This window comes from Danio rerio, chromosome 24 (assembly GCF_049306965.1).
Source record: "Danio rerio strain Tuebingen ecotype United States chromosome 24, GRCz12tu, whole genome shotgun sequence".
Taxonomy (NCBI): domain Eukaryota; kingdom Metazoa; phylum Chordata; class Actinopteri; order Cypriniformes; family Danionidae; genus Danio; species Danio rerio.
The window spans coordinates 24,880,042-24,906,176 of NC_133199.1; the positions used below are offsets into that span (position 1 = coordinate 24,880,042).

Sequence of the window (26,135 nt, forward strand, 5' to 3'; positions counted from 1 at the left end):
AAAAAATAAATAAAAAACAAGTACAGGCAAATCAAAATGAACCCCTGTGGCTCCTGACAAGTAGATTGAGGTCTTATGAAGTGTATGGGCGGTCTATGCAAGATACATTTTTTAAAAACATTGATACTTTTAGTTGTACAATATTGTTGCTGTTAATACTTTTGTATAAACCACTCCTTTAACCCCTTAGGCCATTTTGACCTGAAACTCAATTTAAAAACAAGTAAAACTGAGTGATCGTTAGAGTGGTAAAAGGATTTGTGACACCAAAACTTTGAATACACATATTTTAAAAAAACTTGTTCGTATGTCTCTTAAGTTCATGTAACTCTTTGTTACACAAAAGGCAATCTTAAACACTTAAAGGTGCCTTTAGCAAATATTTTAAAATGATGTTGATATCTGTAAGTACCAAAACAACTTTTTCTTGGTGAAAATAAAAAACTTTTTTATTTAATTTATTGAGAACAATATATATATATATATATATATATATATATATATATATATATATATATATATATATATATATATATATATATATATATATATATATTGTCCTTAATAAATAAATAAAAAAGTGTTGTATATATAACACTTGTATATATAATACCAAAATACACTTGTATATATAATATATATAATACCAAAATATTGGTGATACTGGTGAATAATAAAAATATATGGACTAATAATTAAATCCATGGACCAAAAACACTCTTTTCCTTCAGGAAATTATGAAACTAGTACAGGAGTGAAATGATGGAGGTTAAAGCCTGAAAACCCCATTAGCTGACATTGTTAAAATTAGTTATTCAACGGCAATGTCAACAATGCACTATTTGCATTTTTATTTCATTTATTCCCCCCTGAGCATCATGACACAAGTGACTTTGAGACAGATGATGCAACATTTACGCTGAACATGAAAAATATCACACTTTGCATTCTAGCTTGTTTTGGCCTACAGCCCTTTGTTATCATCATTTGCAAGTTAAACTTACTTAGCGTTTTTTTTTTTTTTTTTTAATTGGTAAGATCCTAGGTCTTTATGTACATTACAATAAAGGTCAGGGATACATGAGGTGCACATATCACATAGATTTTTGGATTGGTATGATTAAAGCTGTCTCTAATAATCTGACAAACTTCATTTCTTTCATAAAGTTGTATTTTTATTATAATACAAAATGTGGCTCAGTGGTTAGCACTGTCACCTCACAGCAAGAAGGTCACTGGTTTGAGTCCCAACTGGTCCAGTTGGCATTTCTGTGTGGAGTTTGCATGCTCTCCTCCTGTTCATGTATTATAATTATAATATATATACACACACACAAACACACACACACACACACGCACGCACGCACGCACACACACACACACACACACACACACTGATCAGTCTGATAATTGTTTTATTCAATAGAATGACATGAATAAACTACATATTTAATCAATTATTTATACGTTGCTAAAAAAAAATCCCATAACTTTGCATGAAGAGGCCAAGCGATTACATAAATAGACTAACCATTTAATCGGTCACACAAAATTTAAAATATTGTTTCAATCATTCTGAAATGTATTTAATAGTTTACTTAATCTGAGAAACAAGTAAGATGTATACAAAAATATACCACAGTGGCTTTCTCTTTTTTTCCAGTTATTTGTCCGTTCATATCAGGAAAATTACGTTTTTCTTTGCTTCTAGACACTAGATGGAAACAGTGCTTTATTCTTAAATATTTTAGGCAATTTACCACATTTTCACCAGCAACTTTGGACACAAAAATAGCTCTTTCGAACAAGACATCCTATAATCAAATCCCAGGTGAAGATGGCAGAGGCACATTTTATTTAGTCATTTCGCTGACTTGATTAAATCGACCTTGGATGCATGTCATTATCAACACTGCTATCCATCGCTCTCTCGTGTCTGATGTTTTCGTGGACATTGAGAAAGACAGCAGAAGAAATGGGAGGTGTAATTTATGCAATTCGCGCTCTTACTGATTGCTAACAGCAAATTGATTTTGTGATCTTTTTTATCTTCACTTCTCCAAAATTGTTCTTCTTCATATTAGTTGCCCTGTCATCTCCTCCCTTCAACCCGGGCACATGCCATCATACAATTTCTTCTTTTTTTCCAATCAGTGATTCACTCTCATCTGACATTTTGAAAGTGGGTTGCAGAGCCGCTGCCTGCCGTGTGCCACAGTTTGTTAGATTGGCTTCAAGAGGCCACCTGGGGAAAACTGAGGACGCTCAATGCCATTAAACACCTACAAAGCACAGTCACATACTAGTTTTATGCAACAAGTAACCCAACAATTTGGCTCATTTAAAGTCAACTGTTTACCCATGAGTCATAGTCACGTAAAATGATAAATGACGTTGATGGTAATGTGTGATGTCTGCTTAATTGAGGAGGAAATTAAATCACACTGGATCAAGCGAGTGGCTCAGCTGCCTCAGTTCAAGTCAATTGGACAGGGTTGTCAAATGACTATTTTTCCATGAGGATTTTAAGTGCCAAAGACAGTTTTTAATTACAAATCCAATGAAGGTTTATGTCATTTTAAAGAGACTCAAAAAAACATTGTGTTTAACAGCTTAAAATAAATTTGTATTTTTTTTATTAGGGGTGTCATGAGACGATGCATGATAATGGGTTTGTGAGAACGAGACAAGATTTTTTAACAGAAAGTTAATTTTATTTATAATTTAATTATTGATATTGATTATTCAGCATTATGCCATTGCATGGGGTGACACAGTGGCTCAGTTCACGTCCTGGCTGGGCCAGTCGGCATATCTGTGTAGAGTTTGCATGTTCTCCCCGTGTTTGCGTGGGTTTCCTCTTGAGTGCTCCAGTTTCCCCACAGTCCAAAGACATGCACTATAGGTGAATTGAATAAACTAAATTGGCCATAGCACTGGATAAGTTGATGGTTCATTCTGCTGTGGCGACCCCTGATAGATAAAGGAAAACTAAAGTCAAAGGACAATGAATGAATGAATGAATGAATGAATGAATGAATGAATGAATGAATGTCATTCCGTGTTCAGAAAACAAAATAAAGGAGCAGTTCACCTAAAAATTAATATTTTACTATTTATTCACCCCAAGTGGTTCCAAACCTCTAAGAGATTCTTTCTTCTGTTAAACACAAAAGTAGATATTTTGAAGAAAGCTGAAACCTGTAACCACTTCCATAGTAGGAAAAACAAAAACAATGGAAGTCAACGGTCACAGACAGGCCAAGTTCTTCCACCCACAATACCTTCGATCACGATCACATTAATTCTAATCTGCTTCAGGATACACCTGCTCTCCATTCCTGCTCTTCACTCCAGCACCATAAATACCCTCACCAAGCTTCACTCAGTGTCCGGCTTCGTTGCTAAATACTATTGCACTCGCCGCACAGGCAGTGTCTATTACTATATTCCAAGTTTACTTAATTCTCTCGTTCCTTGTGATCTCCATTGTTGGCATGTCTCCTCCCTAGTGTGGTTTCTTCTGGTTTCTTCTCAGGTTGTTGTCAATCCCTGATTCTGTCATTCTGTGTGCCTGGCTTCTCTGCATCATATCTCTGGTTCCACCAATCCATCTAATCATCCATTCACATCCTGCCATCCTACTTAATAAACTGTTGTAATACTTACATCTCTGGTTCCAGTCCCTTCTTGTGACAGTTTTCAACATTTTTCAAAACATCTTCTTTTGTGTTTAAGCAAAGAGTGAGTAAAAGATGACAGAATTTTCATAAACACATATGTTCATAAACACATAGGAAAATAAACATGCGTTATGGATGTGACCAAAAAAGTCTATGAGTTTACAGTCTACAACATATTTAGTAAATTCTGTGAATTAAATTGCACAACCCAAAATAAATAATGATAATCAAATAGATAATAGTTGGCTCACTATTGAACAAAAATGATTGATTTTATTGTCATTTAATATTTTTGCATTTAGTTAACCTAGTTTAGCCTTTAAATGTCACTTTAAGCTGTATATTTTTCTGTTTTGAAAAACATCTAGTAAAATATTATTTAGTGTCATCATGGCAAAGATAAAATAAATCAGTTATTAAAACTATTATGTTTTTAAATGTGTTGAAAAAAATCTTCTCTTCCTTAAACAGAAATTGGGGGAAAAATAAACAGGGGGGGCTAATAATTCTGATAACAATTATATAAATAGTTTCCGCGGGAATAAATTTCTGAATAAAACGCAGGAGCGGTTGGTAACTCAGGTGTAAATTGAATGAGAGCTAACAGTATCGCTCCTGACACCCGAGCAAGTGAGTACGAGTATGTATGTGTGTGAATGAGAGAGCATGATACTTTGTTTGTTGCTGTCTATGTGTGTGTGTATGTGTGTGAATGAGAGAGCGTGATGCTGTGTTTATTGCTGTCTATGTGTGTGTGTGTGTGTGTATGTGTGTGAATGAGAGAGAGAGCTTCGTGCTGTCTATGTTTGTGTGAATGAGAGAGCGTGATGCTGTGTTTGTTGCTGTGTGTGTGTGTGTGTATGTGTGTGAATGAGAGAGAGAGCTTCGTGCTGTCTATGTTTGTGTGAATGAGAGAGCGTGATGCTGTGTTTGTTGCTGTCTATGTGTGTGTATGTGTGTGAATGAAAGAGCGTGATGCTGTGTTTAGCTTGTTTGTTGCTGGCTCGGCAGGTGGAAAATGGGGCGTGTCGGGCAGCGGGACAACTAATGCTGAATATAAGCGGTAGTGGTTGGGTTTGGACTAAAACCTGGTGGGAGCGGGCGGGAGCGGGATTCAAAAATAAGTCCCACTCAGATCTTTACTTTTATCCACCAGAAGGCTGTCACCTTCATCAGACTATATCCACATCTCCTGTTCCCATCCCCTGTTGTGATGTTATGTCTATGTGTTTATGGGCTGGTTGCTGGGGCTTTTTTTCCCCTGATCTCACACTGCCCCACTTCAAGGTCAGTCTGAGAGGGATTGTTTTTCACCTTCCTCTACCTAAATGTACTTAAATATGGGATATGTGACAAATAAAGGCTTCTTTATCATCATCATCATATATACTTTGAAGACATTTCTTTAACAAAAGGTTATAAACAAACAAAAATATTTTGAATGCTCTCTTTTTTGGAATAAGAACTGTTAGCTCTTCATAATTGCTCTTTGTATTCTGGCATTTCAGTGTAACATTCAGGATTTTTTCAGGTTAAATTTAACTTTGCTAATAAAATGAATCATTTTTAAGATGGCAGTACTGTCATACTGTCAGCATTGAAACTCAAATTCTGGTTAAAATGTAAAGTTGGAGAGATATGTTCGTGCAGCTGAAGAAATAGAAAAAAAGGTTGGAAAATTACTTTGGAATATAACTTCCAGAATCAGAATTGGATGGTGAATCTCTATAGAATCCCACTATTGTACTCGGCAACTTTTATCATTTTAAAATCATTCATGTCTATTTGTGTGTGTTTGTTTTGCAGGTGTTTTTCTTATTTGCTGGCTGCCTTTCTTTGTGACCCACATCCTCAACACTCATTGCAGAGCTTGTCACATTCCTCCTGAGGTCTACAGCGCCTTCACTTGGCTCGGCTACGTCAACAGCGCTCTCAATCCCGTCATCTACACCACGTTCAACATCGAGTTTCGCAGAGCCTTCATTAAAATCCTGAGCTGCTAAACCATGGGCTATATTCCCATAAAACGTTTAATGCGGCTTTCAGACACTGTGGATGCCATTTTGGGATGCAATATGCCATACACAGAGGATATTAAAAGACTGTCTGAATGTGTTCAGGGGGATTTCACAGTCACTATAAAGCACACTACGCTTGCAATCGGTGGATAAGAATTGATTGCAATCTTCTTCAAGTTCACAGGAGAACCAGTTTGTGCTTCACATCCAACGTCAAAGCCTAGAAGATCTTTTTGTGTTCTCCATCTCAGCACCTTGTCGCATGTGGGCAAATCCAGAGTTCATTGTGTGTATGCATGTGTCTCACCATGGATTAAGCTGAGATGAGTTTTACCTGAAACACTTCAGTTGAAACACAGCGGGGAAAACTGCAGTTTATGAGGCTACAAAGGCTAGTGATTTGTCAAAGGGACCATAAAACAGGTGGACCAAAAGAGTGTGAAGGTAAAAGATTGAAGACTGTGTTGTGCTTTTATTGGATTCGTGATACAACTGCATATCAGAAGAAAAAACAGAGGAAAAAAAAAGAAGATGGTTGTGATTGTTATGGATGAAACGTGATTTTATTCCATGAATTAAAGCTACATTGAATCCTCAAACGATTTGTTGTCATTTTAAAAAATATGAACAGTGTTATGCCAATTTTTGTAGATCTGCTACATAGAACTGTATATATATAAATATATATATATAGTTGAAGTCAGAATTATTAGCCCCCCCCCCCTCCCCCCCCTGAATTATTAGACCACTTGTTTATTTTTTCCCCAATTTCTATTAAATAGAGAGCAGATTTCTTCAACACATTTCTAAACATAATAGTTTTAATAACTAATTTCTAATAATGGATTTATTTTATCTTTGACATGATGACAGTAAACAATATTTTACTAGATATTTTTCAAGACACTTCTATACAGCTTAAAGTGAAATTTAAAGGCTTAACTATGTTAATTCGGGTAACTAGGCAGGTTAGGGTAATTAGGCCAGTTATTGTATAACGATGGTTTGTTCTGTAGACTATAGAGAAAAAAAATAGCTTAAAAGGGCTAAAAATTTTGTCCCTAAAATGGTGTTTAAAAAAAGCCAAAATAAAACAAATAAGACTTTTTCCAGAAGAAAAAATATTATCAGACATACTATGAAAACTCCCCTGCTCTGTTAAACATAATTTGGAAAATATTTTAAAAAGAAGAAAAAAATTTGAAGGGGGCTAATAATTCTGACTTCAACTGTATATGTATATATATATATATATATATATATATATATATATATATATATATATATATATATATATATATATATATATATATATATATATAGTATGTCTGATAGTATTTTCCTTCTGGAGAAAGTTGTTTTATTTTGTCTAGAACAAAAGCAGTTTTTAATTTTTTAAAAATTCATTTTAAGGTCAAATAGTCTACAGAACAAAACCGTCATTATACAATAACTTAACTAATTACTCTTTCCTGCCTAGTTAACCTAAAGTTAAGCCTTTAAATGTCACTTTAAGCTGTATAGAAGTGTCTTGAAAAATATCTAGTCAAATATTATTTACTGTCATCATGGCACAGATAGAACAAATCAGGTATTAGAAATGAGTTATTAAAACTATTATGTTTAAAAAATGTGTTGAAATAAAATCTGTTCTCCGTTAAACAGAAATTGGGGAAAAAATAAAGAAACGGGGGCTAACAATTCTGACTTCAACTATATATATATAGTGGTGTGCGTATGTGGATGAGAAACACAGGATAAACCATTTTTTCAAGATAATAGTATGTTTTATTATACTCAATATTATTTTAGTATTACATAAAATCTTTTATTGTTGTGATTACTGTCTTATAGGTTACAAGATGGAACTATTTTAAAAGATAAAAAACACACAGTTACTGCTAGCCAGTTTTAAGGAAAACACGACACAGCAGGGTTAGTTGTAACAGGTTGTAGCAAATAAGCCACACACTGTTAGACACCAATTAAACAACCTAAATAATTGTTGAATTTTGTGTGCAATGTTGAGAACTTTTTATATAAAAATGTTTTTTATAGAAAATATTTGTTATAGAAAAAATAAACTATTGATAATAATGCAAATAGATGCATTGTATAATAGTGGATAATAATGCAAATAAATCCAAATATGTTTATTCAATAAATAAATAAATAAACATGCTGTGCTATGTAGAATATAAAAATATGAGTTAGGTCTGAGGAAATATACTATTTAAAGTAAACTGAATTTAAATTAATTGTGTGAAATCTGCCTTTTTAAGCATGTGTTACAGCTAACCCTCTGTCTGTTACAACTTGCCCTGCAGATGGGGTAAATAGTAACATTCTACTCCTGGCACTTTTGGCATTACTGCACAGAAGGTCCGGTGATCATACTATCAGTGCTCATTTGTTGAAGAGGCTTGTGTGTTGTTGGTAAAAAAAAATTGTTTGTCCCATTACTTTGTTCATTATTTAGCCAAAACCAAAAAGTGTGTAAGTGTGCCCGCCGTCCCCTTATTAATTTATATAGTTAAAGTCAGAGTTATTAGCCCCCCTGTTTTTTTTCCCCTCAATTTCTGCTTGACAGAGCAAATGTTTTTTCTAAACATTTCTAAACATAATAGTTTTAATTACTCATTTCTAATTGATTTATTTTATCTTTGCCATGATGACAGTAAATAAAATGTTACTATATATTTTTCAAGACACTTCTTTACAGTTTAAAGTGAAAAATATTATCAGACATACTGTGAAAATTTTCTTGCTCTGTTTAACATCATTTGGGAAATATTAAAAAAATAAAAAAATTCAAAGGGGGGCTAATAATTCTGTCTTCGACTGTATATGCTTTATAAATATGCTGTTTTAAAATTATACATATATTATACATACACAAACAGCTTGATGGAAAGTAAAATTATTATAATGCCTTTGAAATCAATATATTATCTTCACAAAGGAAGAATTAATATAAAAATAAAGTAGAAATATTGTAAAATGTTTTTTAAAAAATTCTACTGTACTTTATTCACTGTAAAAAAAGCACAGGGTTTCAAACAATTCCTTCATCTTCTCCCAACACAAATGGATCAAGTTAACTTTACAAGTTTTATTGTAAATTAAATCTCAGAAATTGAGTGGATTCAGCTCATTATGCATAAAAAAATTTGAACAAGCAGAAAATATATATTTTTTGAGTGTTAAACTGTGATGTGAAATAAAAAAAATATTATTACTACTATTATTTATATTTATATATTTGATTTCTGTTTTCAGTAAAGACCTTCAGAAAATGTTCAAATCTTCTCATTTAATACTCAAGAAAGATTATTATTATCAATATATCAGCATATTTTTCACAAAATGTTCTTCTGTGTATACAAAAATGAAATAATCAATGCAACAGTTTGTGAAGGATGCCCAGCAGTTGTGATTGGATTTTTTTAGGATATGAATGTGAACACAGTCTCCTATCACGTTACTACACAAAAACATCTCACGCTATGTGCTGCATAGTATGGAATCCCATGTTCCTTAGAACATATTTATGCATTGCCTCATGACTTATTCATAACTAGTGAACTAATCATGCCAGGACTACGATTGGTGCCCCTGACAGGAAGAAAACAGATGCATGGCGCCTTTCCATATACATGCAAACTACTGGATTGGAAAGACAAAAGCAGAGGAGAGTGAAGGAGAAATATGGAGAACATACCCTATGAGATGGGTGTGTGTGTGTGTGTGTGTGTGTGTGTGTGTGTGTGTGTGTGTGTGTGTATGTGTGTGTGTGTGTGTGTGTGTGTGTGTGTGTGAGAGAGAAAGAGAGAACATAAGTCAGTTTTGATTTGAACTGAGCGAGTGAAAAGGTGCGACAGAGTGAATTAAAACAAGCCAGAGGACTGGGCGAGAGTGTGAATGTGACCGAAAGCTTTGAACAGAAAAGAAAAAAGACATCTTGAATTTCAACCAGCACTGATGAAGAGCTCAGCGGGAATCCAAATCATTATGTGCAGAACGATTGCAAGTGAAAGAGAAAAAAAGCATCATGCTCAAGTGCGGCTTGACCCAAATTATTACTTTTTTACAGACACTCTGCACATATATCATGAAGGCCAGAGTACACTTTGATTTTTACATGTTTGATAAGGTATGTAAACATTGTAAACCCCAACAGTCAATTCTGTCAAATGAAATGAGTGTTGTTAACTCAAAATTTACTGAAAGTTAATTTTACTCCTATAAATTTTTTTTAACTCGGTGTTGAAGGTTATGAGTTAATTAAATACCTCATTGCTTCAACTTAAATAGAGTAAGTTCACAGTCCTCATATAGATTAGTTTTTTTAACTCAAATGGTTTGTTGCAATCGATTTCCTCAAACGATCTGAGTTGCCTTAACCTTTGAGATTTTACAGTGTAGATTTACATCATAAATTACATTTTGTTTTACCACACAAATACAGTATATGCAGCTTTCATGTGCAGTTTTGTTCATAAACTTCTTAAGACAATTTTATTTCATTCTCCTGAGTCTACATCCTCCCTTGGCCCTTGAAACAAAGTGTAAAGCATATAGGATGAAAATATTCCCCTAAGAATTGAGACTACATGTTTACACATCATCCTACTGTATCTCATCGCTAGCTCATATGTCACACAAGATGTTGTTTTCAGGAGTCATTCCAAGCACAGTACGTTCAAACATACACTGTAAAACACAACCCTCAACTTTATCAAATGAAATGAGTGTAGTTAACTCAAAATTTACTGAAGGTTAATTCTACGCATTTAAAACAAGTTTTGAACTCAGTGTTGAAGGTAATGAGTTAATTAAATACTTTATTACTTCAACTGTAATGGAGTAAGTTCACAGTACCCATAAAGATTAGTTTTTTTAACTTGAATAGTTTGTAGCAATCGGTTTCCTCAAACGGTTTGAGTTGCTTTAACTTAATGAGCTTTACAGTACTCAGTTGGTTTAAGTTCTCTTCATTTATTGGGTTTTACTGTGCTCAGATTGCTTTGTTTACTCAAATTGATTAAGTTGAAAGTACTCATTGGGATTAGATTCTGAACTTAAATGGTTTGTTGCAATCGGTTTCCTCAAAGGGTTTGTGTTACCTTAACTTTTTGGGTTTTACAGTATAGTGATGTTTAACATATAACTTATTTGCAAAGTGGTTTTGTGCTATATTTGGATAAGTATTTGGATGAGTATGAACTTTTCTGGTGTGCATGGGTTGAACACTGTTTGCCCAAGTCATCATAAACTAAGTTGAGTAGAACGAGAGTTGGTGCCTTAAAATAGATGAATGTGGGGTTATAGGGGTGATTAAAACTCAGTAAAGCTCACTCCCCTGATTTAAAAAATGCACATATACAGCAGATGTGACCGCATCCCATCCCCAAATTGCTGATTCAAATCCCACTGAGAGTCTCCCTAACAAAAACAGCAAAAGAAGGTTAATTTTGGCATGTCCAAAATCTATGATTTCACTAAATAGTAATGATCAATAAAAACGATCAATAATTGATCTGTGAAAAAATATCGCAGTTCACTGTTGACATCTTAAAGTGCATGACCATTTTTTTTACTGTTTTTATTTTATTTTACTTTTTTTGTTGGGTGGATTTTGGTCTTTGTACAGAAGCAAAATGTTAAATAAAAAAGAATTTTAAAAAAATAACCTTTTAGGAACTTTTTTGTACCTTTATTTCTAAAAGAGGACCGAGCAGATGATGATTGATGATGCACAGTATGCACATACCTAGGACACACCAAGATGATAGACAGCCATTGGGCAACATCAGGCCATCGTTGAGTGTTTTGAGTTAATTTGTGCAGTTTTTTACATGTTGCCACTCATCAGACTCACGTCAGAGAACATTTACCTGATTCAGCATGTAGAATTCACATTGACCAGCTGTGAAAGATAGTGCTCTGATTTGTTCAGTTATGAATCAAGAATACAAATAAGTTGGCTGTCATTTTATCGCATTTCTTAAATATTTGCAAATTATATAGATTATTAGATTATCAGACATATTAACACTAGCAAATCCTTCTGTGGTGAATGCAAATAGTATGCAAATGCTTTTGTGTATGGTTTGTATGTGTGCAGCACTAGTTCCAGATTCCCTTCATGGAATGACAATGCAGACAATAGGGAAAGGTATATTTCCCAGTACTGGGTTGTGGCTGGAAAGGCATCCACTGCGTGAAACATATGCCAGAATAGTTAGTGTTTCATTCAGCTGTGGCGACCCCTGATAAATAAGGGACTAAACCGAAAGAAAACGAATAAGTGAATAAAAAGGTACATCCTCTTATGCAGTTGCAGAACACACACTTTCAGTCGCCTGTTGTCTTTTTAGCAAGTTCAAAATGCCGTCATCCTGATGTAGAGGTCTGCATTCCCACAGCTGTACTGTGGGAGCTGTGGGACCCGACCTGATTTCTTGCGGCGTGGAAATAAATTCCTGGATAAAACACAGTAGGGGTCGGTAACTCTGGTGTAATTTGAATGAGAGCGGGCAGTCTAACAATATAGCACTCCAGCGAGAGAGACAGAAAGAGAGAGAGAACATCCACCGTGGTGTTGTGGGTCAAGCGAGCGAGTGAGTCTGGAGTCATTCTGGACTCAGTAGCATACAGCTGGGTGTTGTTTGAGAGGCATGTTTAATCGCTATACACTTTACTTTCTTCTTTGGCCCAATACAGTATGTACCTGCTATGTGTATAGAAATTATGCTGATGTGGTATATAAAATACAATCGATAGTTGTTATTAAGCAGATATGTTTGTAAATCAGACTTTGAAATAGTCATTGCCTCACCAGCCACAAACCTCATCGCACATCACTGTTTAAAGCGGCACTCATGTCTCATCACAAAGAGGCAAACAAAACTGACATTTACCCTACAATCCTTGCACAATCTACAGCTTTATCTGTTATTTTTCTCTTTCGGTAGTACCCAATTTAAATGTGAGATTTTGGAAACCACATCTAAATTTAGTGGGAACAGTCGGGTAGAAAATGGGGAGGGTAGGGCAGCGTGTGAACAAAGGCTGAATATACAGTGGGAGCAGTCGGGTACAGAATAAAACCTGGTGGGAGCGGGACTAAAAATTCAGTCCCACGTAGACCTCTATCGTGAGGTGACAACACAGTTAGTTTCCGTTGCCAGTAGTTTTTATATTTTAGGCCCATTCCTTGATATCAGCTTTGTGTGTCCCAGGCTTAAGCCTAAAACGGCACACCTTTTGCTTATTGAGTGCGTGTGATCGCTGGCACAACAGAACAATGGTCTCTTCTCCCCAATTACTCAAGGCTGGAAAGACTCCATGCCTCTCTTGTGCTCTGGCATTAATGCATGGTCGGCACACATACAGAATCATGCCTCTAACTTGCTGTCAGTGCACGTGACAACTACTGAACTCAAATTGGCATTCTTCTCACAGTCTTTCTGTTCTCGGCTACTTTCCTATCTGTTGAACACATTCACTTCCTGCTTTAGATCCTAATCTGGTTGCATTGTGAGCTGGATTTTGAGCACAAAAGAGTCCTGTCATTTTGCAAATCGTTTCTTAATGACAGTGCGTGCATATACAAATTTCGTTGCTGAACCCCTGCTGGTATTTGTTCCAAGCTAGATTTAATAACGGCTCAAAAAGGCAGTGGGCTGCAGGAAGTACGTGTGTGAAATGTTGCATAAGCCTCTAACTTTTACATTATGCTTCTGTCCACCCACCAACCCAACGCTCTATAGACTGCACTGGCTAACTCAATCACACCTGGGAAGCAGGTCCATATGGGACCTCGGCATATCACAGAGATACACACATTGTACACACACAAACAAGCAAACACATTGTACAGGACATTCTATAAAGCTGGAATGTGTTTATACACAGCTAATACACAAATCAATTCAATTAAATTCATCTTTACTTCTATAGCACTTTTACAATGTGGATTGTGTCAAAAGCAGCTTAACACAAAAGTTCTAGTAAATTGAAACTGTGTCGGTCCAGATTTCAGAGTTGAAGTTCAGTTTAGCGTGGTTTAATTTTCACTGCTGAAAGTCCAAACACTAAAGAGCAAATCCATGGATGCACAGCTCAACAAGTCCCAAACCAAGCAAGCCAGTGGCGACAGTGGCAAGGAACAAACTTTACCAATGTGGTCCTGTGCTCTGGCATTAATGCATTGTTGGCACACATACAAGATCATGCCTCTAACTTGCTCTCAGAGCTAGTTAGAAGTCCATCAATAGAATAAATAGAAGTCCATTTCTGTCACACAAGAAAAAAAAAACGGTTTCCCCACAGTCCAAGGACATGCGGTACAGGTGAATTGGGTAGGCTAAATTGTCCATAGTGCATGAGTGTGAATAAGTACACTGTAAACGATTTCTGTTGTTTTCACAGTATTATACTGCATTTCTCAACAGTTTTTTACTGTATAAGCTGTGTACAGTGTGTTACTGTATATATTGTTGTTTTCACAGTATAATAATGTATTTTCAACTTTTCTATACTGTGAACATGGTTAACAGTATGTTACTGTAGATTTTATAATGAATTTTGGGGAAAAATCAGTTACTGTGCATCTAAATACAGTACTGTAAATGACCAAGAACAACTCCACACACACTATATATATTATGATTATTATGTTTATTTATTTTTAGACAAATTATTTTGTGAAGTAAATAACCTAACCAGTTTCTTCAGACTATTCAAAACTGTCCCCTGGTATTCCATTTTTGGGTGCACTGCTCCTTCATTTTATAAGGTAAGAAATATTAAATACTATTTAATAAACATAACTTTGTGCTAAACCAAAACGTAAATTGGAACAAAAATAATTGATTCACGTAACCAAAGACTGTTAAACACACAAAATGATTTCAAAGTCAGCTTGACCAACCTGCTTTAGACGCAGGGGCGCCTCCAAGGGGTGGCCAGGGGTGGCCACGGCCACCCCTCGGTAAACTCTGGCCACCCCTGTGGCCACCCCAGTATAATTTTGCGGTTGACATTATTGATTTAAATGAACTTATAAATTCCCAATATTTAGATAAATAAATAAATACATAAATTAATAAATAAAATGCAGTCACTAAATTATTGTTGGTGTTACTGACGTAGCTCTCCCCCTCTGGTTCAATGCTGGTGAAAGCAAACTGACGCATGCGCGCGGAAAACCATTCCCGCGCGCCTCACGCACTCCTGTGTGAATCCCGGTTGGTTGTTTGCATGCACGCCGACATAATAGGCACCGCTCATGCGCCGTGAAACCGGAGTAACAGCCTTTTGTGCAGAAGTGTCGGCACGCAGCGAGTTTTGAAAGTCGTTTAAAGTTTATATAATATGATGATGATGATGATGATGATGTTACTTTCACTAAGCATGCCTTTAAAGCAGAAAGGAGGGATAATGAGTCAGGGAGGTAAGACTTCATAACATGATTTCTCAGCCATGATCTGGTCTAAGATCACAGATAATTCTATAATACATTTTTTGTATTCTTTAGAATTGTCATAATTAATTTTCATGCAAAAGTTTTCTTAAGTGATGCTGGCATATCACTCCAGTTGTTGTTTTCCAGTAATATTTAGGACTGATTTCTGTTATTTATTTAGAATAATAATTGTATATTAATATTAATTGTATTTATTTAGAATAAATATAAATAAATTGTTATATTTATTGAATAACAAATCTAACAATTCAAGAGAGGTGGGGGTGTATAGGGTGGTTCGCCCAGGGTGTCATTTAAACTAGAACCACCACTACCCTCCCTGATCGTCGTTGACAGCACGCACACACCTTCAATAGACAGCAATGGCTATTTAATATTTACCTTAAGCTACAGTATATCAATAGAAGAAGCTGCATTAATAAAATGGTTCAAAAAGCAATATGGATAAATAATATTATTAGGTATAGTGAGTGTGTATATAGTAATGCCTTTTGTTCAGTTTGTTCATTTGTTTGGGTAATTAATAAACTCATTATTCTTTCATTCATTTTCTTTTCGGCTTAGTCCCTTTATTAATCCAGGGTCACCACAGCAGAATGAACCGCCAACTTATCTAGCACATTTTTACACAGCGGATGTCCTTCCAGCTGCAACCCATCACTGGGAATAATAAACTCATTAATCTTCATTAATTTTAGACATGGCATATCTCGTATGATGTACAATAAAGGCACGTAAAAAAGAAGTCATTTATACAGTATATGAAAATTGTTTTTAAACTAAACATAGATTTTTATTTGGTTTGCACATGTACTTGCTGAATTATTTCAAAGAATAAATTGCAATATTTCAAGTAGAATTAATTAAATGAATAAAACTACATTATTTCATTTACCAGAAACAAAAATATAACATTACACTGAATTCATTATTTTTTTTTTGTGTGCCACCCCAAGATTTGGTGCGGCCTCTTCTGGCCACCCCTAAGAAAATTTTCTGGGGGCGCCACTGTTTAGACGGATTCAAGAATATTGGGCACCCATATGGGCCACCGTAGAGGTCACATATCTCCGCATTTTCAAAACAATATTTTAAAATACGCACTATCTTAATAAATAAACCACAGACTTGAGTTTAAAACAACTACATTCTCGCATGAAAAACGGTTAAAACTTTATATCATAACACATTTATTATCTAGTCATCGAAGACAGGGGCATGTCTCAATAATGTCCAGGCCGAGTAAAGCATGAGGTTTGCCGGATACATGAGTGATGGAGCGCCGTCAACCCCTGGAGGTCAGAATCGGCAAAGCACACATAAAATTAGACATGGTATCTAAAAACAAACCACAGATTTGAGTTTGGAAGAACTACATTCTCGCATGAAAAACTGTTAAAACTTTATTTCGTAACATATTAAACGCAATATTTATGATATGATCTGGCTTTTCTCATCCGCCATTATATTTGCTTGTTGGTGTAAAATGAACTCTGGGAGAAAAAAATATTAATTCTCAAAACACTTCAAGCGAACCTTATTCTTATTGTTAAAGTCAGATATATGTAATATTTTTGCTGGTAAAGTGAGAAAAAAACAATATTTCTATTTTATCAATATCACGTTTGCACTGGTTCGGTTCAGAACTCAAACGACACCGAATTGGATTGAACCGTTTGCTCGGGAATTATTTTATCACATGTGTTCACAAGCACATTCAGCAATATGTGTATAAATGTGTGTGGCCGAGCAGTATAACGAAATAGTAATGATTCATTGTTGTGTCTTACAATAATATACAAAAAGGAATCGGTTTTAGGCGGATTCGACTCTACTGTTCTAAGGAGCCGATTCATAGAACCGAGCCGACTCGATTCGACCTTTACCAGGCAAGCAACGGCTATCCTAATTTGAAATCCACCTGTCGCCTTTTTCTCCAGTGAATTCATCCTCGGTAAGTTTTTAAAAGTCAAATTCTGTTCGTTAAATGATTGTTTTGTGTATTTTTCCGTGTAGTGTGTGTGTAATTTTAAATAATTAACCAAGTTACGTTAGTTGTAGGTACTTATGTCACGTTATTCGACGCCAGACCGTGTTTGTAGTGTTTGCGAGGTATTAGATAACGTACAGTGAGTTTATCTTGAGTGAGTTTTTGACCATAGTAACGTTACCTGAAAAAACGTAACTTTTACTTGGGGTTAACTGCATTAATGAATTCTCTATTTCAGCACAACACTGAGATGAAGGCAAAGTCACCATGAAAAGTTAAACGTTTAACGTTAAGGTGAGCTCTGGTCTTCATGTGGTCATTATGACTAAGTTATCATTATGGTTAAATTTGTAAACTGTAAGTTAGTTATTCACTAAACTCACTAATGAAACAAGTCTAACTGTTTTATTAAATTGAGCTGATAATAAAATTCAGTTCATGTCTTTTAAGCTAACGTTAATATTAACATAATTCATATTAATTGTCTATTTCTCTCTGGTTAATGAGCTTATTGTATAACGTTAGTGTGTCATTAATTGTACATTTTATTTTTGGTGTTCAGGTGTAGGGAATGATTTGTATACAAATTTATTTGAACCCCATACAGATTTGTATGGTTGTACCATAGATTTAGATTATTAAATGTTAAGTATTATTTTACTCTTATTATATTTATCTTTTTTGCAGCCACAGCAATTGATGTTGAAAAACTGATGCTACCAATCTCTCCTCTCTTGATTATTCAAGGTAATGTTGATGTCTTCCTCATTTTGATTAGATTTTGAAATGTCAAGTTGTTCACAGATTTGTTGTGAGGAGTTTCATGTACAACCTCTTTTTCTTCTTCCAGTAGCGACGCAGTGGCACAGTAGGTAGTGCTGTCGCCTCACAGCAAGAAGGTTGCTGGTTCGAGCCTCGGCTGGTTCAGTTGGCTGGATACAATGGCATAATGATTCTGCTTGCTCACAGGAGGTACTTGATTTAGTTTTCCTCAAGCAATAGATCAGTTTTTATGAGTAATGCGTGACACTTGAATTAAAGGGACAGTTCACCCAAAAATGAAAATAATGGCATCTTTGGCATCCTCCACTTGTTTCAAAATAGTTAGATTTTTTTTTTGTTCCATTGAACACAAACTCATATTTTTTTAAAGAAATTTGGTTCAAATATGGATGTCAATAGTTTCTGGTTTCTAACATTCTTCAAAATATCTGCTTTAGTGTTCAACAGAAATTTAAATGGATTTAAAACACATGGAGTAATGGTGGCAGAAAAGTAAACTATCCTTTTAAATATTTTATTCTGAGACTTATTTATATGTGTCTTGTCTTTTGCCATATTGTCTTTCTAGCTCAGATTGTGATGGACCTGGAATGTGACACCAGATACTCTTAAGTCAAGAACCGAATAAAGCACAGATGTGGAGGGATCTGCAACTAAACTAACTGGAGGAAAGAAACCTTTAGGTAAAAACACCTGCTTTATTTAGATCTGAAGTATTTTATTTGGCATAGAGTATTATTTTTTTTATTCTTATTCTAATTTTATTTTATGTATATACTGAATAGAAGTCATTTAAATTTCACAACAAATGATTGAATATAAAATATCATCTAGATGTCTTATTTTTCATTGTCTTAAACAGGGGTGCTCAACCCTGTTCCTGGAGATCGACCTTTCTGCAGAGTTTAGCTCCAACCCTGATCAAACACAACTAAACAAACTAAATAGTATCTGAAGGAGCACTTGGTAAATAAAGACAGGTGTGTTTGATCAAGGTTGCAGGTAAGCTCTGCGGAAAGGTAGATCTCCAGGAACAGGGTTGAGCACCCCTGATCTAAATGCTCAAAAATGCTGTTTCCGAGGCGAGGTTGGATGTAGTTCAGAAATAGATTCATTAGGATCAATGCTTAAAGTAAATGTTTACTTCTCTCTGTAGACCAAACATGCTTAGTATCTCTCACATTTTAATAAATTATTTATTTTGGTTACTTTTACATCTATATATGGGTAAGCAAGTATTTAATAAATAAAATGATTTTAAACCACTTGACTTAACCAAATGACTCTATTACCCTAGCTGCTGGGGAAAAAAAACATGTAAAATAACAGATTTTTTTTTTATTTACAGTGTGGGTGAACATACTACCTTGATGTCCAGCAAAGGCTGCACAAGAGCTCATTTGATGGCACATATTCTGTCCTGTCTACATCTCTGACGACCTGGAAGTGCTTCGACATCAGTGAGTAATAAATCTTCATATTATCATGCATTCAGGATTTCTGTTTTAAAAAATTTGGTATTTAAATAATTTTTAACGTTTTACTGATGCTGTGCACAGTAACGTTATGATGATTTAATTTGAGGCAATGTCACTCGTGAGGTGTAATAATATTTATTTGTCTCACTGACATGCCATCACTGCATATTGAAATACAGTAATACGAATTGACCGCAAAATATTACCACAAACTTTTCATGAAGTAGACTGCTTGACTACTCTTCAGTTCTCTGCTCAACTTTAACACATTTGATCGTGTCGCTGCACCTCTCGGCAGATTTTGCCAAAAATGAATGCTTAGTGATTACTTTGTTTTATACGAACCAAATGTCAGAAACTTATCATTAGCATTATTTTTTTGAAAAATCACCCATGGCTTTCATGTTCTCTAACGTAATCTTGTCTGTAAGTTAGAAGTGGATTTTCACATGTTAAAAGTACTTGATTAACATTATTCACATTAAATTAGATTATTTTATTTATTTATTTATTTTTAATATGTAGCCTCTTAAGGTCAGAATGAACTGTGTTCACCCCTCTTAAATCCGTGGAAGCGTTAGTGTGGTCATGGAATCAGATATTCAAGTTATACAGAGTCAGATATTAAGTTAAGATGAGACTTTATTTTTTACATATCTGTGTGGACACTTTGACTAGTGTTGACTTGACTGATCTTTTCCCCATTAACATTAGTGTAATTGTAAATTGACAACAAACTATTTCCCCAACAAAAACAATAAAAAACAGTGTTTTATATATATAAAACAGCAGTGCGGTGTTTGGTTTCTAAATGAATGAAATAATTTGAGGCATGATTAGTTTTTTCCCCAGTGATTGATTTTGCTTGTCATTTTTGCAGGATCATCAGAAGTGCTGCTGCCCTTTTTCACTGTCCCTTTTCCACAACATCATTTGACCTTCATCATTTCCTGTCTTGTAGCAGTATTTTCACCTGTTTTTAAAATTGTAATACTTTTTGATGCATTAATTGTTGACTGGTTTTAATGATCAATTGTTCATTAGTGTTCTGTTGCTTTGTTATATTGAATAATTGCTACTGTTTCAGTAGGGTTTACACAATAAACTTTTATTGTGAAGTTAAAGTTTCAATTTCTTTATTTTTCTTGTATTTCTTGAACAGTTAAAATAATATTTGTGCAATTTTTGAAAATGTTTTGCCCAATATAAAGTAGCACTATTAAATACAATAAAATAACATTTAATAACTGTAAAATACTATACAGTAATAATGAAAGTAACGTTAAAATACCGTAGTTCTGCATGGTAAAAATGTACAGTAAAATACTGTTTTCAGTTTTGCAGTATGTGTATCACTACTGTAATTGGTGTTACAGTAAAAAAGAAAACAGTAAAATGATGTATTACATTTTACAGTAAATCTAATACTAATGTAATTAGTATTACAGTAATGTTACTGTTTTATGAAATACAGCAGCTACTGGATAATTGTTGCCAGTAACTTACTGTTAATTTAACAAGAAATCGTTTACAGTGTATGTATGGATGTTTCCTAGAGAAGGGTTGCAGCTGGAAGTGTAAAACATATGCTGGATAAGATGGTGGTTCATTCTGGTGTGGCGGCCTTAGATTAATAAAGGTATTAAGCCGAAAAGAAAATGAATGTTTGACATTTAACAGAGTAGCATGGTGGCTCAGTGGTTAGCATTGTCGCCTCACAGAAAGAAGGTCACTGGTTCGAGTCGCATGGTCATTTGAACACAAAGGCAAATATTAACTCTGTTGGAGACCAATAAAAACTGACATCCATTGTGTGTAACAAAAAAGCACCATGGATGTCTACCAGTTGTTTTGTGTTTAACTGAAGAAAGAAACTCAAATAGATTTTGAACAAGTGGACAATGAGTAATGATGAAAGAAGAATTTTTTGTCTGTGTGAAGGATCATCAGAGTAAGACTATATCTAATTTTAGTTTCCTATGTATGTAAAACAGGGCAGCCCGTTGGCTCAGTGGTTAGCACTGTGGCTTCATAGCAAAAAGGCAGATGGTTCGAGTCCCAACTGGGCCAGTTATTTCTTCTGTTTGGATATTGTGTGGTGCTCCGGTTTCCCAGCAAAGTCCAAAGACATACGTTGTATGTGTGTGTGAATGGGTGTTTCTTAGTACTGAGTTGTGGCTGGAACACTGAAAAAGTGTTGCATGCAGAACTGTTGCAAACAATTTATTTGTGTAAATTTAAACAAACAAATTAAGCTTAATAATGTTCAACTTAATTTGTTTGTTTAAATTCAGCACAAATAAATTGTTTAACCACTTAACGTAAAAAAAAAAGAGTAAATCCAAGGAATCATCTTTGAATCATTTTTTTAAGTGTATCCGCTGCATAAAAGATATTCTGGAATAGTTGGCAGTTCATTCTGCTGTGGCTACCTCTGATAAATAAGAAACTATGGAAATAGAATGCACTTTTAATATTACATAGTGGGAAACCATCACCTTAGAATTATAAGGTTCTGTCTGACATTTTTGTCAAAATTGAGTTATTGACATATTAAATGACAATTTATTTACATTATGTGATGTTTTTTTATAAGTTGTTTACATTTTAAGACTTTTAATTAAAAAAACTAAAGAGGTACAAAGTCTACAAAGTCGAACTCTAGCTTGGCGTTCTTTCTGTGAGCCAATCAGCATTTCGAATGCACACACGAGGACCAATCAGAATCAGCTTTCTTTGTCATTTCACCAGATAGCTCTGTTGACAGCGGAAAAAAACAAAAAGAAACACAAAGCTGACTAAATAATGCCGCACCACACAAAATTGAAAAGAAACCTGAAACCGATAAGATATTTGTTAATGAAATGATTTAGAAGCATTTTTGACATATTTGAAATATTCCATTTTACATTGTTATAAAAGAAAGTTATTTAAAATGTACTATATTAAATGTGAAATATTTTTGTTTGTGTATATACAGTATAGGCTAGTCAGTGAAACATTTTTCAGTGTTTTTTAAACTGATTTGCTTATTGTCTGTTTTCTTTTAAAGTCGTTAAACTTGATATTAAGCCCTGAAGGGCAAATACTTCATATACTTAATTCAATAAATATGATTCAATAATTCATATAAAGCATATAATTCAATAAATATTACCATATTCATTATAGAAAATGAACAGCTATGGACAAAATATTTAGCACAACCTTGTTTGCTTAACTTGAACAAGAAAGAATTTTTATCCTAAAACGTTAAATAAATGTTATAGAAAGCAAAAATGTAACTTTCTCGAACATCAACATATTGTTACAACACCTTTTTTTAAATTAAATTAATTAGCGGAATGATTGCATTTCTTAAAAAGTAATGCTTTAATTAATGATCTGCCAGATAGAACCTTATAATTCCAAATGGAAACTGACTTTTGAAGAGAAAGATCTATCTGCATTTGTTTGTTTTACCTCAACTTGCAAATTTAAGAGAATTTTGATCATTTAAATGTTGATGTATGAAAGAGAACTGTTACACACACACTGTTTGCTATAAGGAATGCAAAAACATTGAAGCTCAATATCTCAAAATCATAGCGCAGATAGAACCTTGTTATAACTCAAAGGTCAGGAAATATTCTAAACGCAAAATTAGTGCAAATGCACAGTTTATTTAATGTTAATACATGAAATTTAATATTCCCCAATAACCATTATATTACTTTGATATTTTAATCCCTAACCCAGTACGTAAGAGCAATATTATAACAACAAAAGAAGATTCAACTTCAAACGTCAATATATCATACATTTATTCATACCATGTATTTTAATTTATCATTAAACCAGACACAAACGCACGATTCTTCTTTGTATTTGTCTCAATGGTGAGAGTTTAATGACTATAGCATTTAACATATGTCTGATGTGCTGGAGAAGACAACCAGTGGGAATAAGATAAGTCACCCAATTATAGAAAGACAAAAGCACAGCTGAAATCCTGGCTCTCCCCTATAGCCGCAGTGAAAGCTTTTGCACACAAAACGCCTGAATTTTAAGTAGCCTATAGACATGTGACTAAACGAGTATGTGAACCCTGGTTAGTTTGAAAGCCACGTGTCATTCTGTTTCACTGGAGAAAGTCCTTCATAAGTGTCCCATGGTGCACTTATATTGTAAATCTGCGCCTTTGGGAGACGGGAGTCACGGGACGTTGGTCGTTTGTTACCATTATCTGCAGCAGCACTGTTGTGCGAGTTCTGATAATTATGCAAATCGTCCCTGATCCCCTGAAAAGCTGTGAATGCTATAAATAAACTCCGTTTGATGCCCTTGTTAACATGAGATGCACCTTCATGACCACACCAACCCATTATCTGTCTTGCTTTATCTATTGCGCGATAAAAGTGGAGAGAGTTGGACTTCCCTTCCTTACGTGACTCACATAAGACGCCCCTAAAACAATGCATTTAAAGTGATTCATTGGTAGCCAAGTGGAGTGGAGAATTTAGGGGCCCATTTATCTCTATGCCCTCAAGGTCTCTTCTGACAAACCATATTGATTGCAAGTTCTGGTTAACATACGCCCTTGGTTTTACTACTGGCACAATGATCATGTTCATACGTTTGTTATAATGCCTTTTTTTTTCATTTCATACTGGCCCAACAATATGACGCTGGTTATCATTTGGCCGCCGCAAGACAAGAAAGAACCAATTGAAGATGACAGTGCTTGTTGTGCTAACAAAGGAACTGAAATGAGATCCTGTCAAACACCATTCAGCTAGAAGTATACAGCACCACAGGCTCTTTTCCCTGCACTGCAGTTCTCAATTAACCACCTTTGCAAGTCCGTTAAGCATTGCTACTGCAGCGTAAAGATTTGCATCAGAATTGGCTCAGGTAATTATCCTGCAGGACTAATGCACCAAGATCCTGTGAGGGAAATCATCAGTAAGCTGTCACTTAAAGGAGGCTCGGAAAAGCAGGAGATTTCAGCATTGCAAAAAAAGAGTAGTGGCAGTAGAATGGTAAAGTGAAGGTATTAGATAAATTATGGCATGTCACAGCAATGAAGTATTATCATATTCCTGTAGCGTAACTAGGGGTGTAGTAAGTGAAGAAAGACCACTGACTGTAACAGTTTATTTGCATAGTACTCAAATGCAATTGTATTTCTATACACAGTGTGTACTGTGGTGAGCCAACACATTATTACAAGATGCAGGAAAAGCAAATATTGTAGATATATATATTTTTAAAAGCCACATATTACAGGCCTGTTGCCAACCGGGTGAAAAGGGTGCTTCACTTTTCTCAAGAAGTGCACCTTTTTGCAGTTATACGCCTTATTTTCTATTTAATAATGATATTTAAATACTGCATTTTAGTGACATTTAGAGCTGGATTAGTTTGTCGCATGGTCATCATAACCACACTTTTTGAGTACCAAAAATATTTCCTAAAGATTTACAATAAAAAAAAATAGTAATAATTGTAACTTATTTTTAAAATACTAATTTATAACAACATTTATGATTAGATTAAAAAATGATCTGTTAAGGTCTGTGACCTATTGTCATTTATTATTAAATAATAATTAATGCAAACTGGCCCAAAACACATTTAACTTCTCTCAGAATTTGGCCATTTAAATGATAAAAAATTAAAACATAATAATAATAATAATAATATATTAATAATAATGACAACAACAACAATGATAATAATAACAATGTAGCCAAATTAGTGTTCAAATTCATTTCACTATGGGCCACTTTGATGCTTTACACTTATTGGGGATTGTTTGTTTTGAAAATAATCAGAATCAGAATCAATCGTCTTATTGCCAAGTGTGCTTCACACACACAAGAAATTTGTTTTGGCTACAGAAGCTTCCAGTGTACATAAAGTGACAAGTGATAACACAAAGTAAAAATGGGGGGGGGGGGGGGGTTCTTCTAAAGTCCACTGTCATCTCCACTGTTTCGAATGTGTTCAGCTCCAGGTTGTTGTATCTGCACCATAAAGTCCATAAGGTCCACAATTTAGAATAAAAGTTACTTGTAAAGCGAAGAAATCATATGTGTAAATATGTACATTTTCTACCCCATTAAAGGCTTCTTTCTCATTATGTAGTTAAAAACAAAAGATATACGTGTTTTTGGCTGTGAGACGTAACTTTGGACGAAGTTGTCATTGATTCTTCCTATTGTGAAGTCATGCAGTGTGAAACCCTCTGTCAATCCATCTTACAGTGTAAACAAAGCAGCGACAAAACGCTAGTCCAGATAATCATGCAGTGTGAAAACATCAGTGACACAATTACTTTAAAATCATGCAGTCTGAACTCGGCATTACTCTGCTGTTTTAGGGGGGATATCATATAGCTGCATAGATACAGACAAATCGGAGTACCTGATGATGCCCATACTAAATGCCTGGCATTGCTTGGAATACAAGGCCCTATGCACAGGTTTGTTGGTGAATGTGTTTGAGAAGGTTTCACCCTCAGTAATAACTGCATTATTCTTCAGGCTATACATGAGCTTGACCTGTGCTACATAAATTCTATTGCAGGGCAAGGCTTTGTTTTCATTACAACGGCATTACCCTGCCAAATTGAACACATTACAGAGAACTGTTTGAAGAACATTTTAAAGAGTTCAATTTTTATATGTTACCCTAGCCTCTAGTTTC

General features: G+C 34.7%; 1 protein-coding gene and 3 long non-coding RNA genes across 13 annotated transcripts in view; 2 read left to right on the forward strand and 2 right to left on the reverse strand.

The window, feature by feature from the left end:
• Positions 1-6,300, forward strand: part of drd3 (dopamine receptor D3) — a 39,232-nt gene extending 32,932 nt beyond the window's left edge. For 6 of the 7 annotated variants that reach the window (XM_073939989.1, XM_021470111.3, XM_073939987.1 and 3 more), the window contains one exon: positions 5,490-6,300. In XM_073939989.1, the coding sequence (XP_073796090.1) occupies positions 5,490-5,525 (36 nt within the window). In that variant the 3' untranslated portion in view covers positions 5,526-6,300. 7 annotated transcript variants of the gene reach the window in all.
• Positions 1-26,135, reverse strand: part of LOC137489235 (uncharacterized) — a 59,586-nt gene that overhangs the window by 18,971 nt on the left and 14,480 nt on the right. The window lies entirely within an intron of this gene.
• LOC141380674 (uncharacterized) lies at positions 11,328-23,626 on the reverse strand. The gene is made up of 3 exons (XR_012399313.1): positions 20,978-23,626; positions 12,682-14,109; positions 11,328-12,613 (listed from the first exon to the last, which is right to left on the reverse strand). It is a non-coding gene; the product is annotated as an uncharacterized lncRNA (long non-coding RNA).
• LOC137489288 (uncharacterized) lies at positions 16,666-20,569 on the forward strand. 4 transcript variants are annotated; one of them, XR_011008695.2, is made up of 7 exons: positions 16,666-17,148; positions 17,423-17,478; positions 17,872-17,931; positions 18,035-18,156; positions 18,536-18,650; positions 19,316-19,427; positions 20,326-20,569. It is a non-coding gene; the product is annotated as an uncharacterized lncRNA (long non-coding RNA). The 4 variants fall into 4 exon arrangements; XR_012399307.1 differs by having other exon boundaries at positions 17,083-17,148; positions 18,038-18,156; XR_012399306.1 differs by having other exon boundaries at positions 17,097-17,306.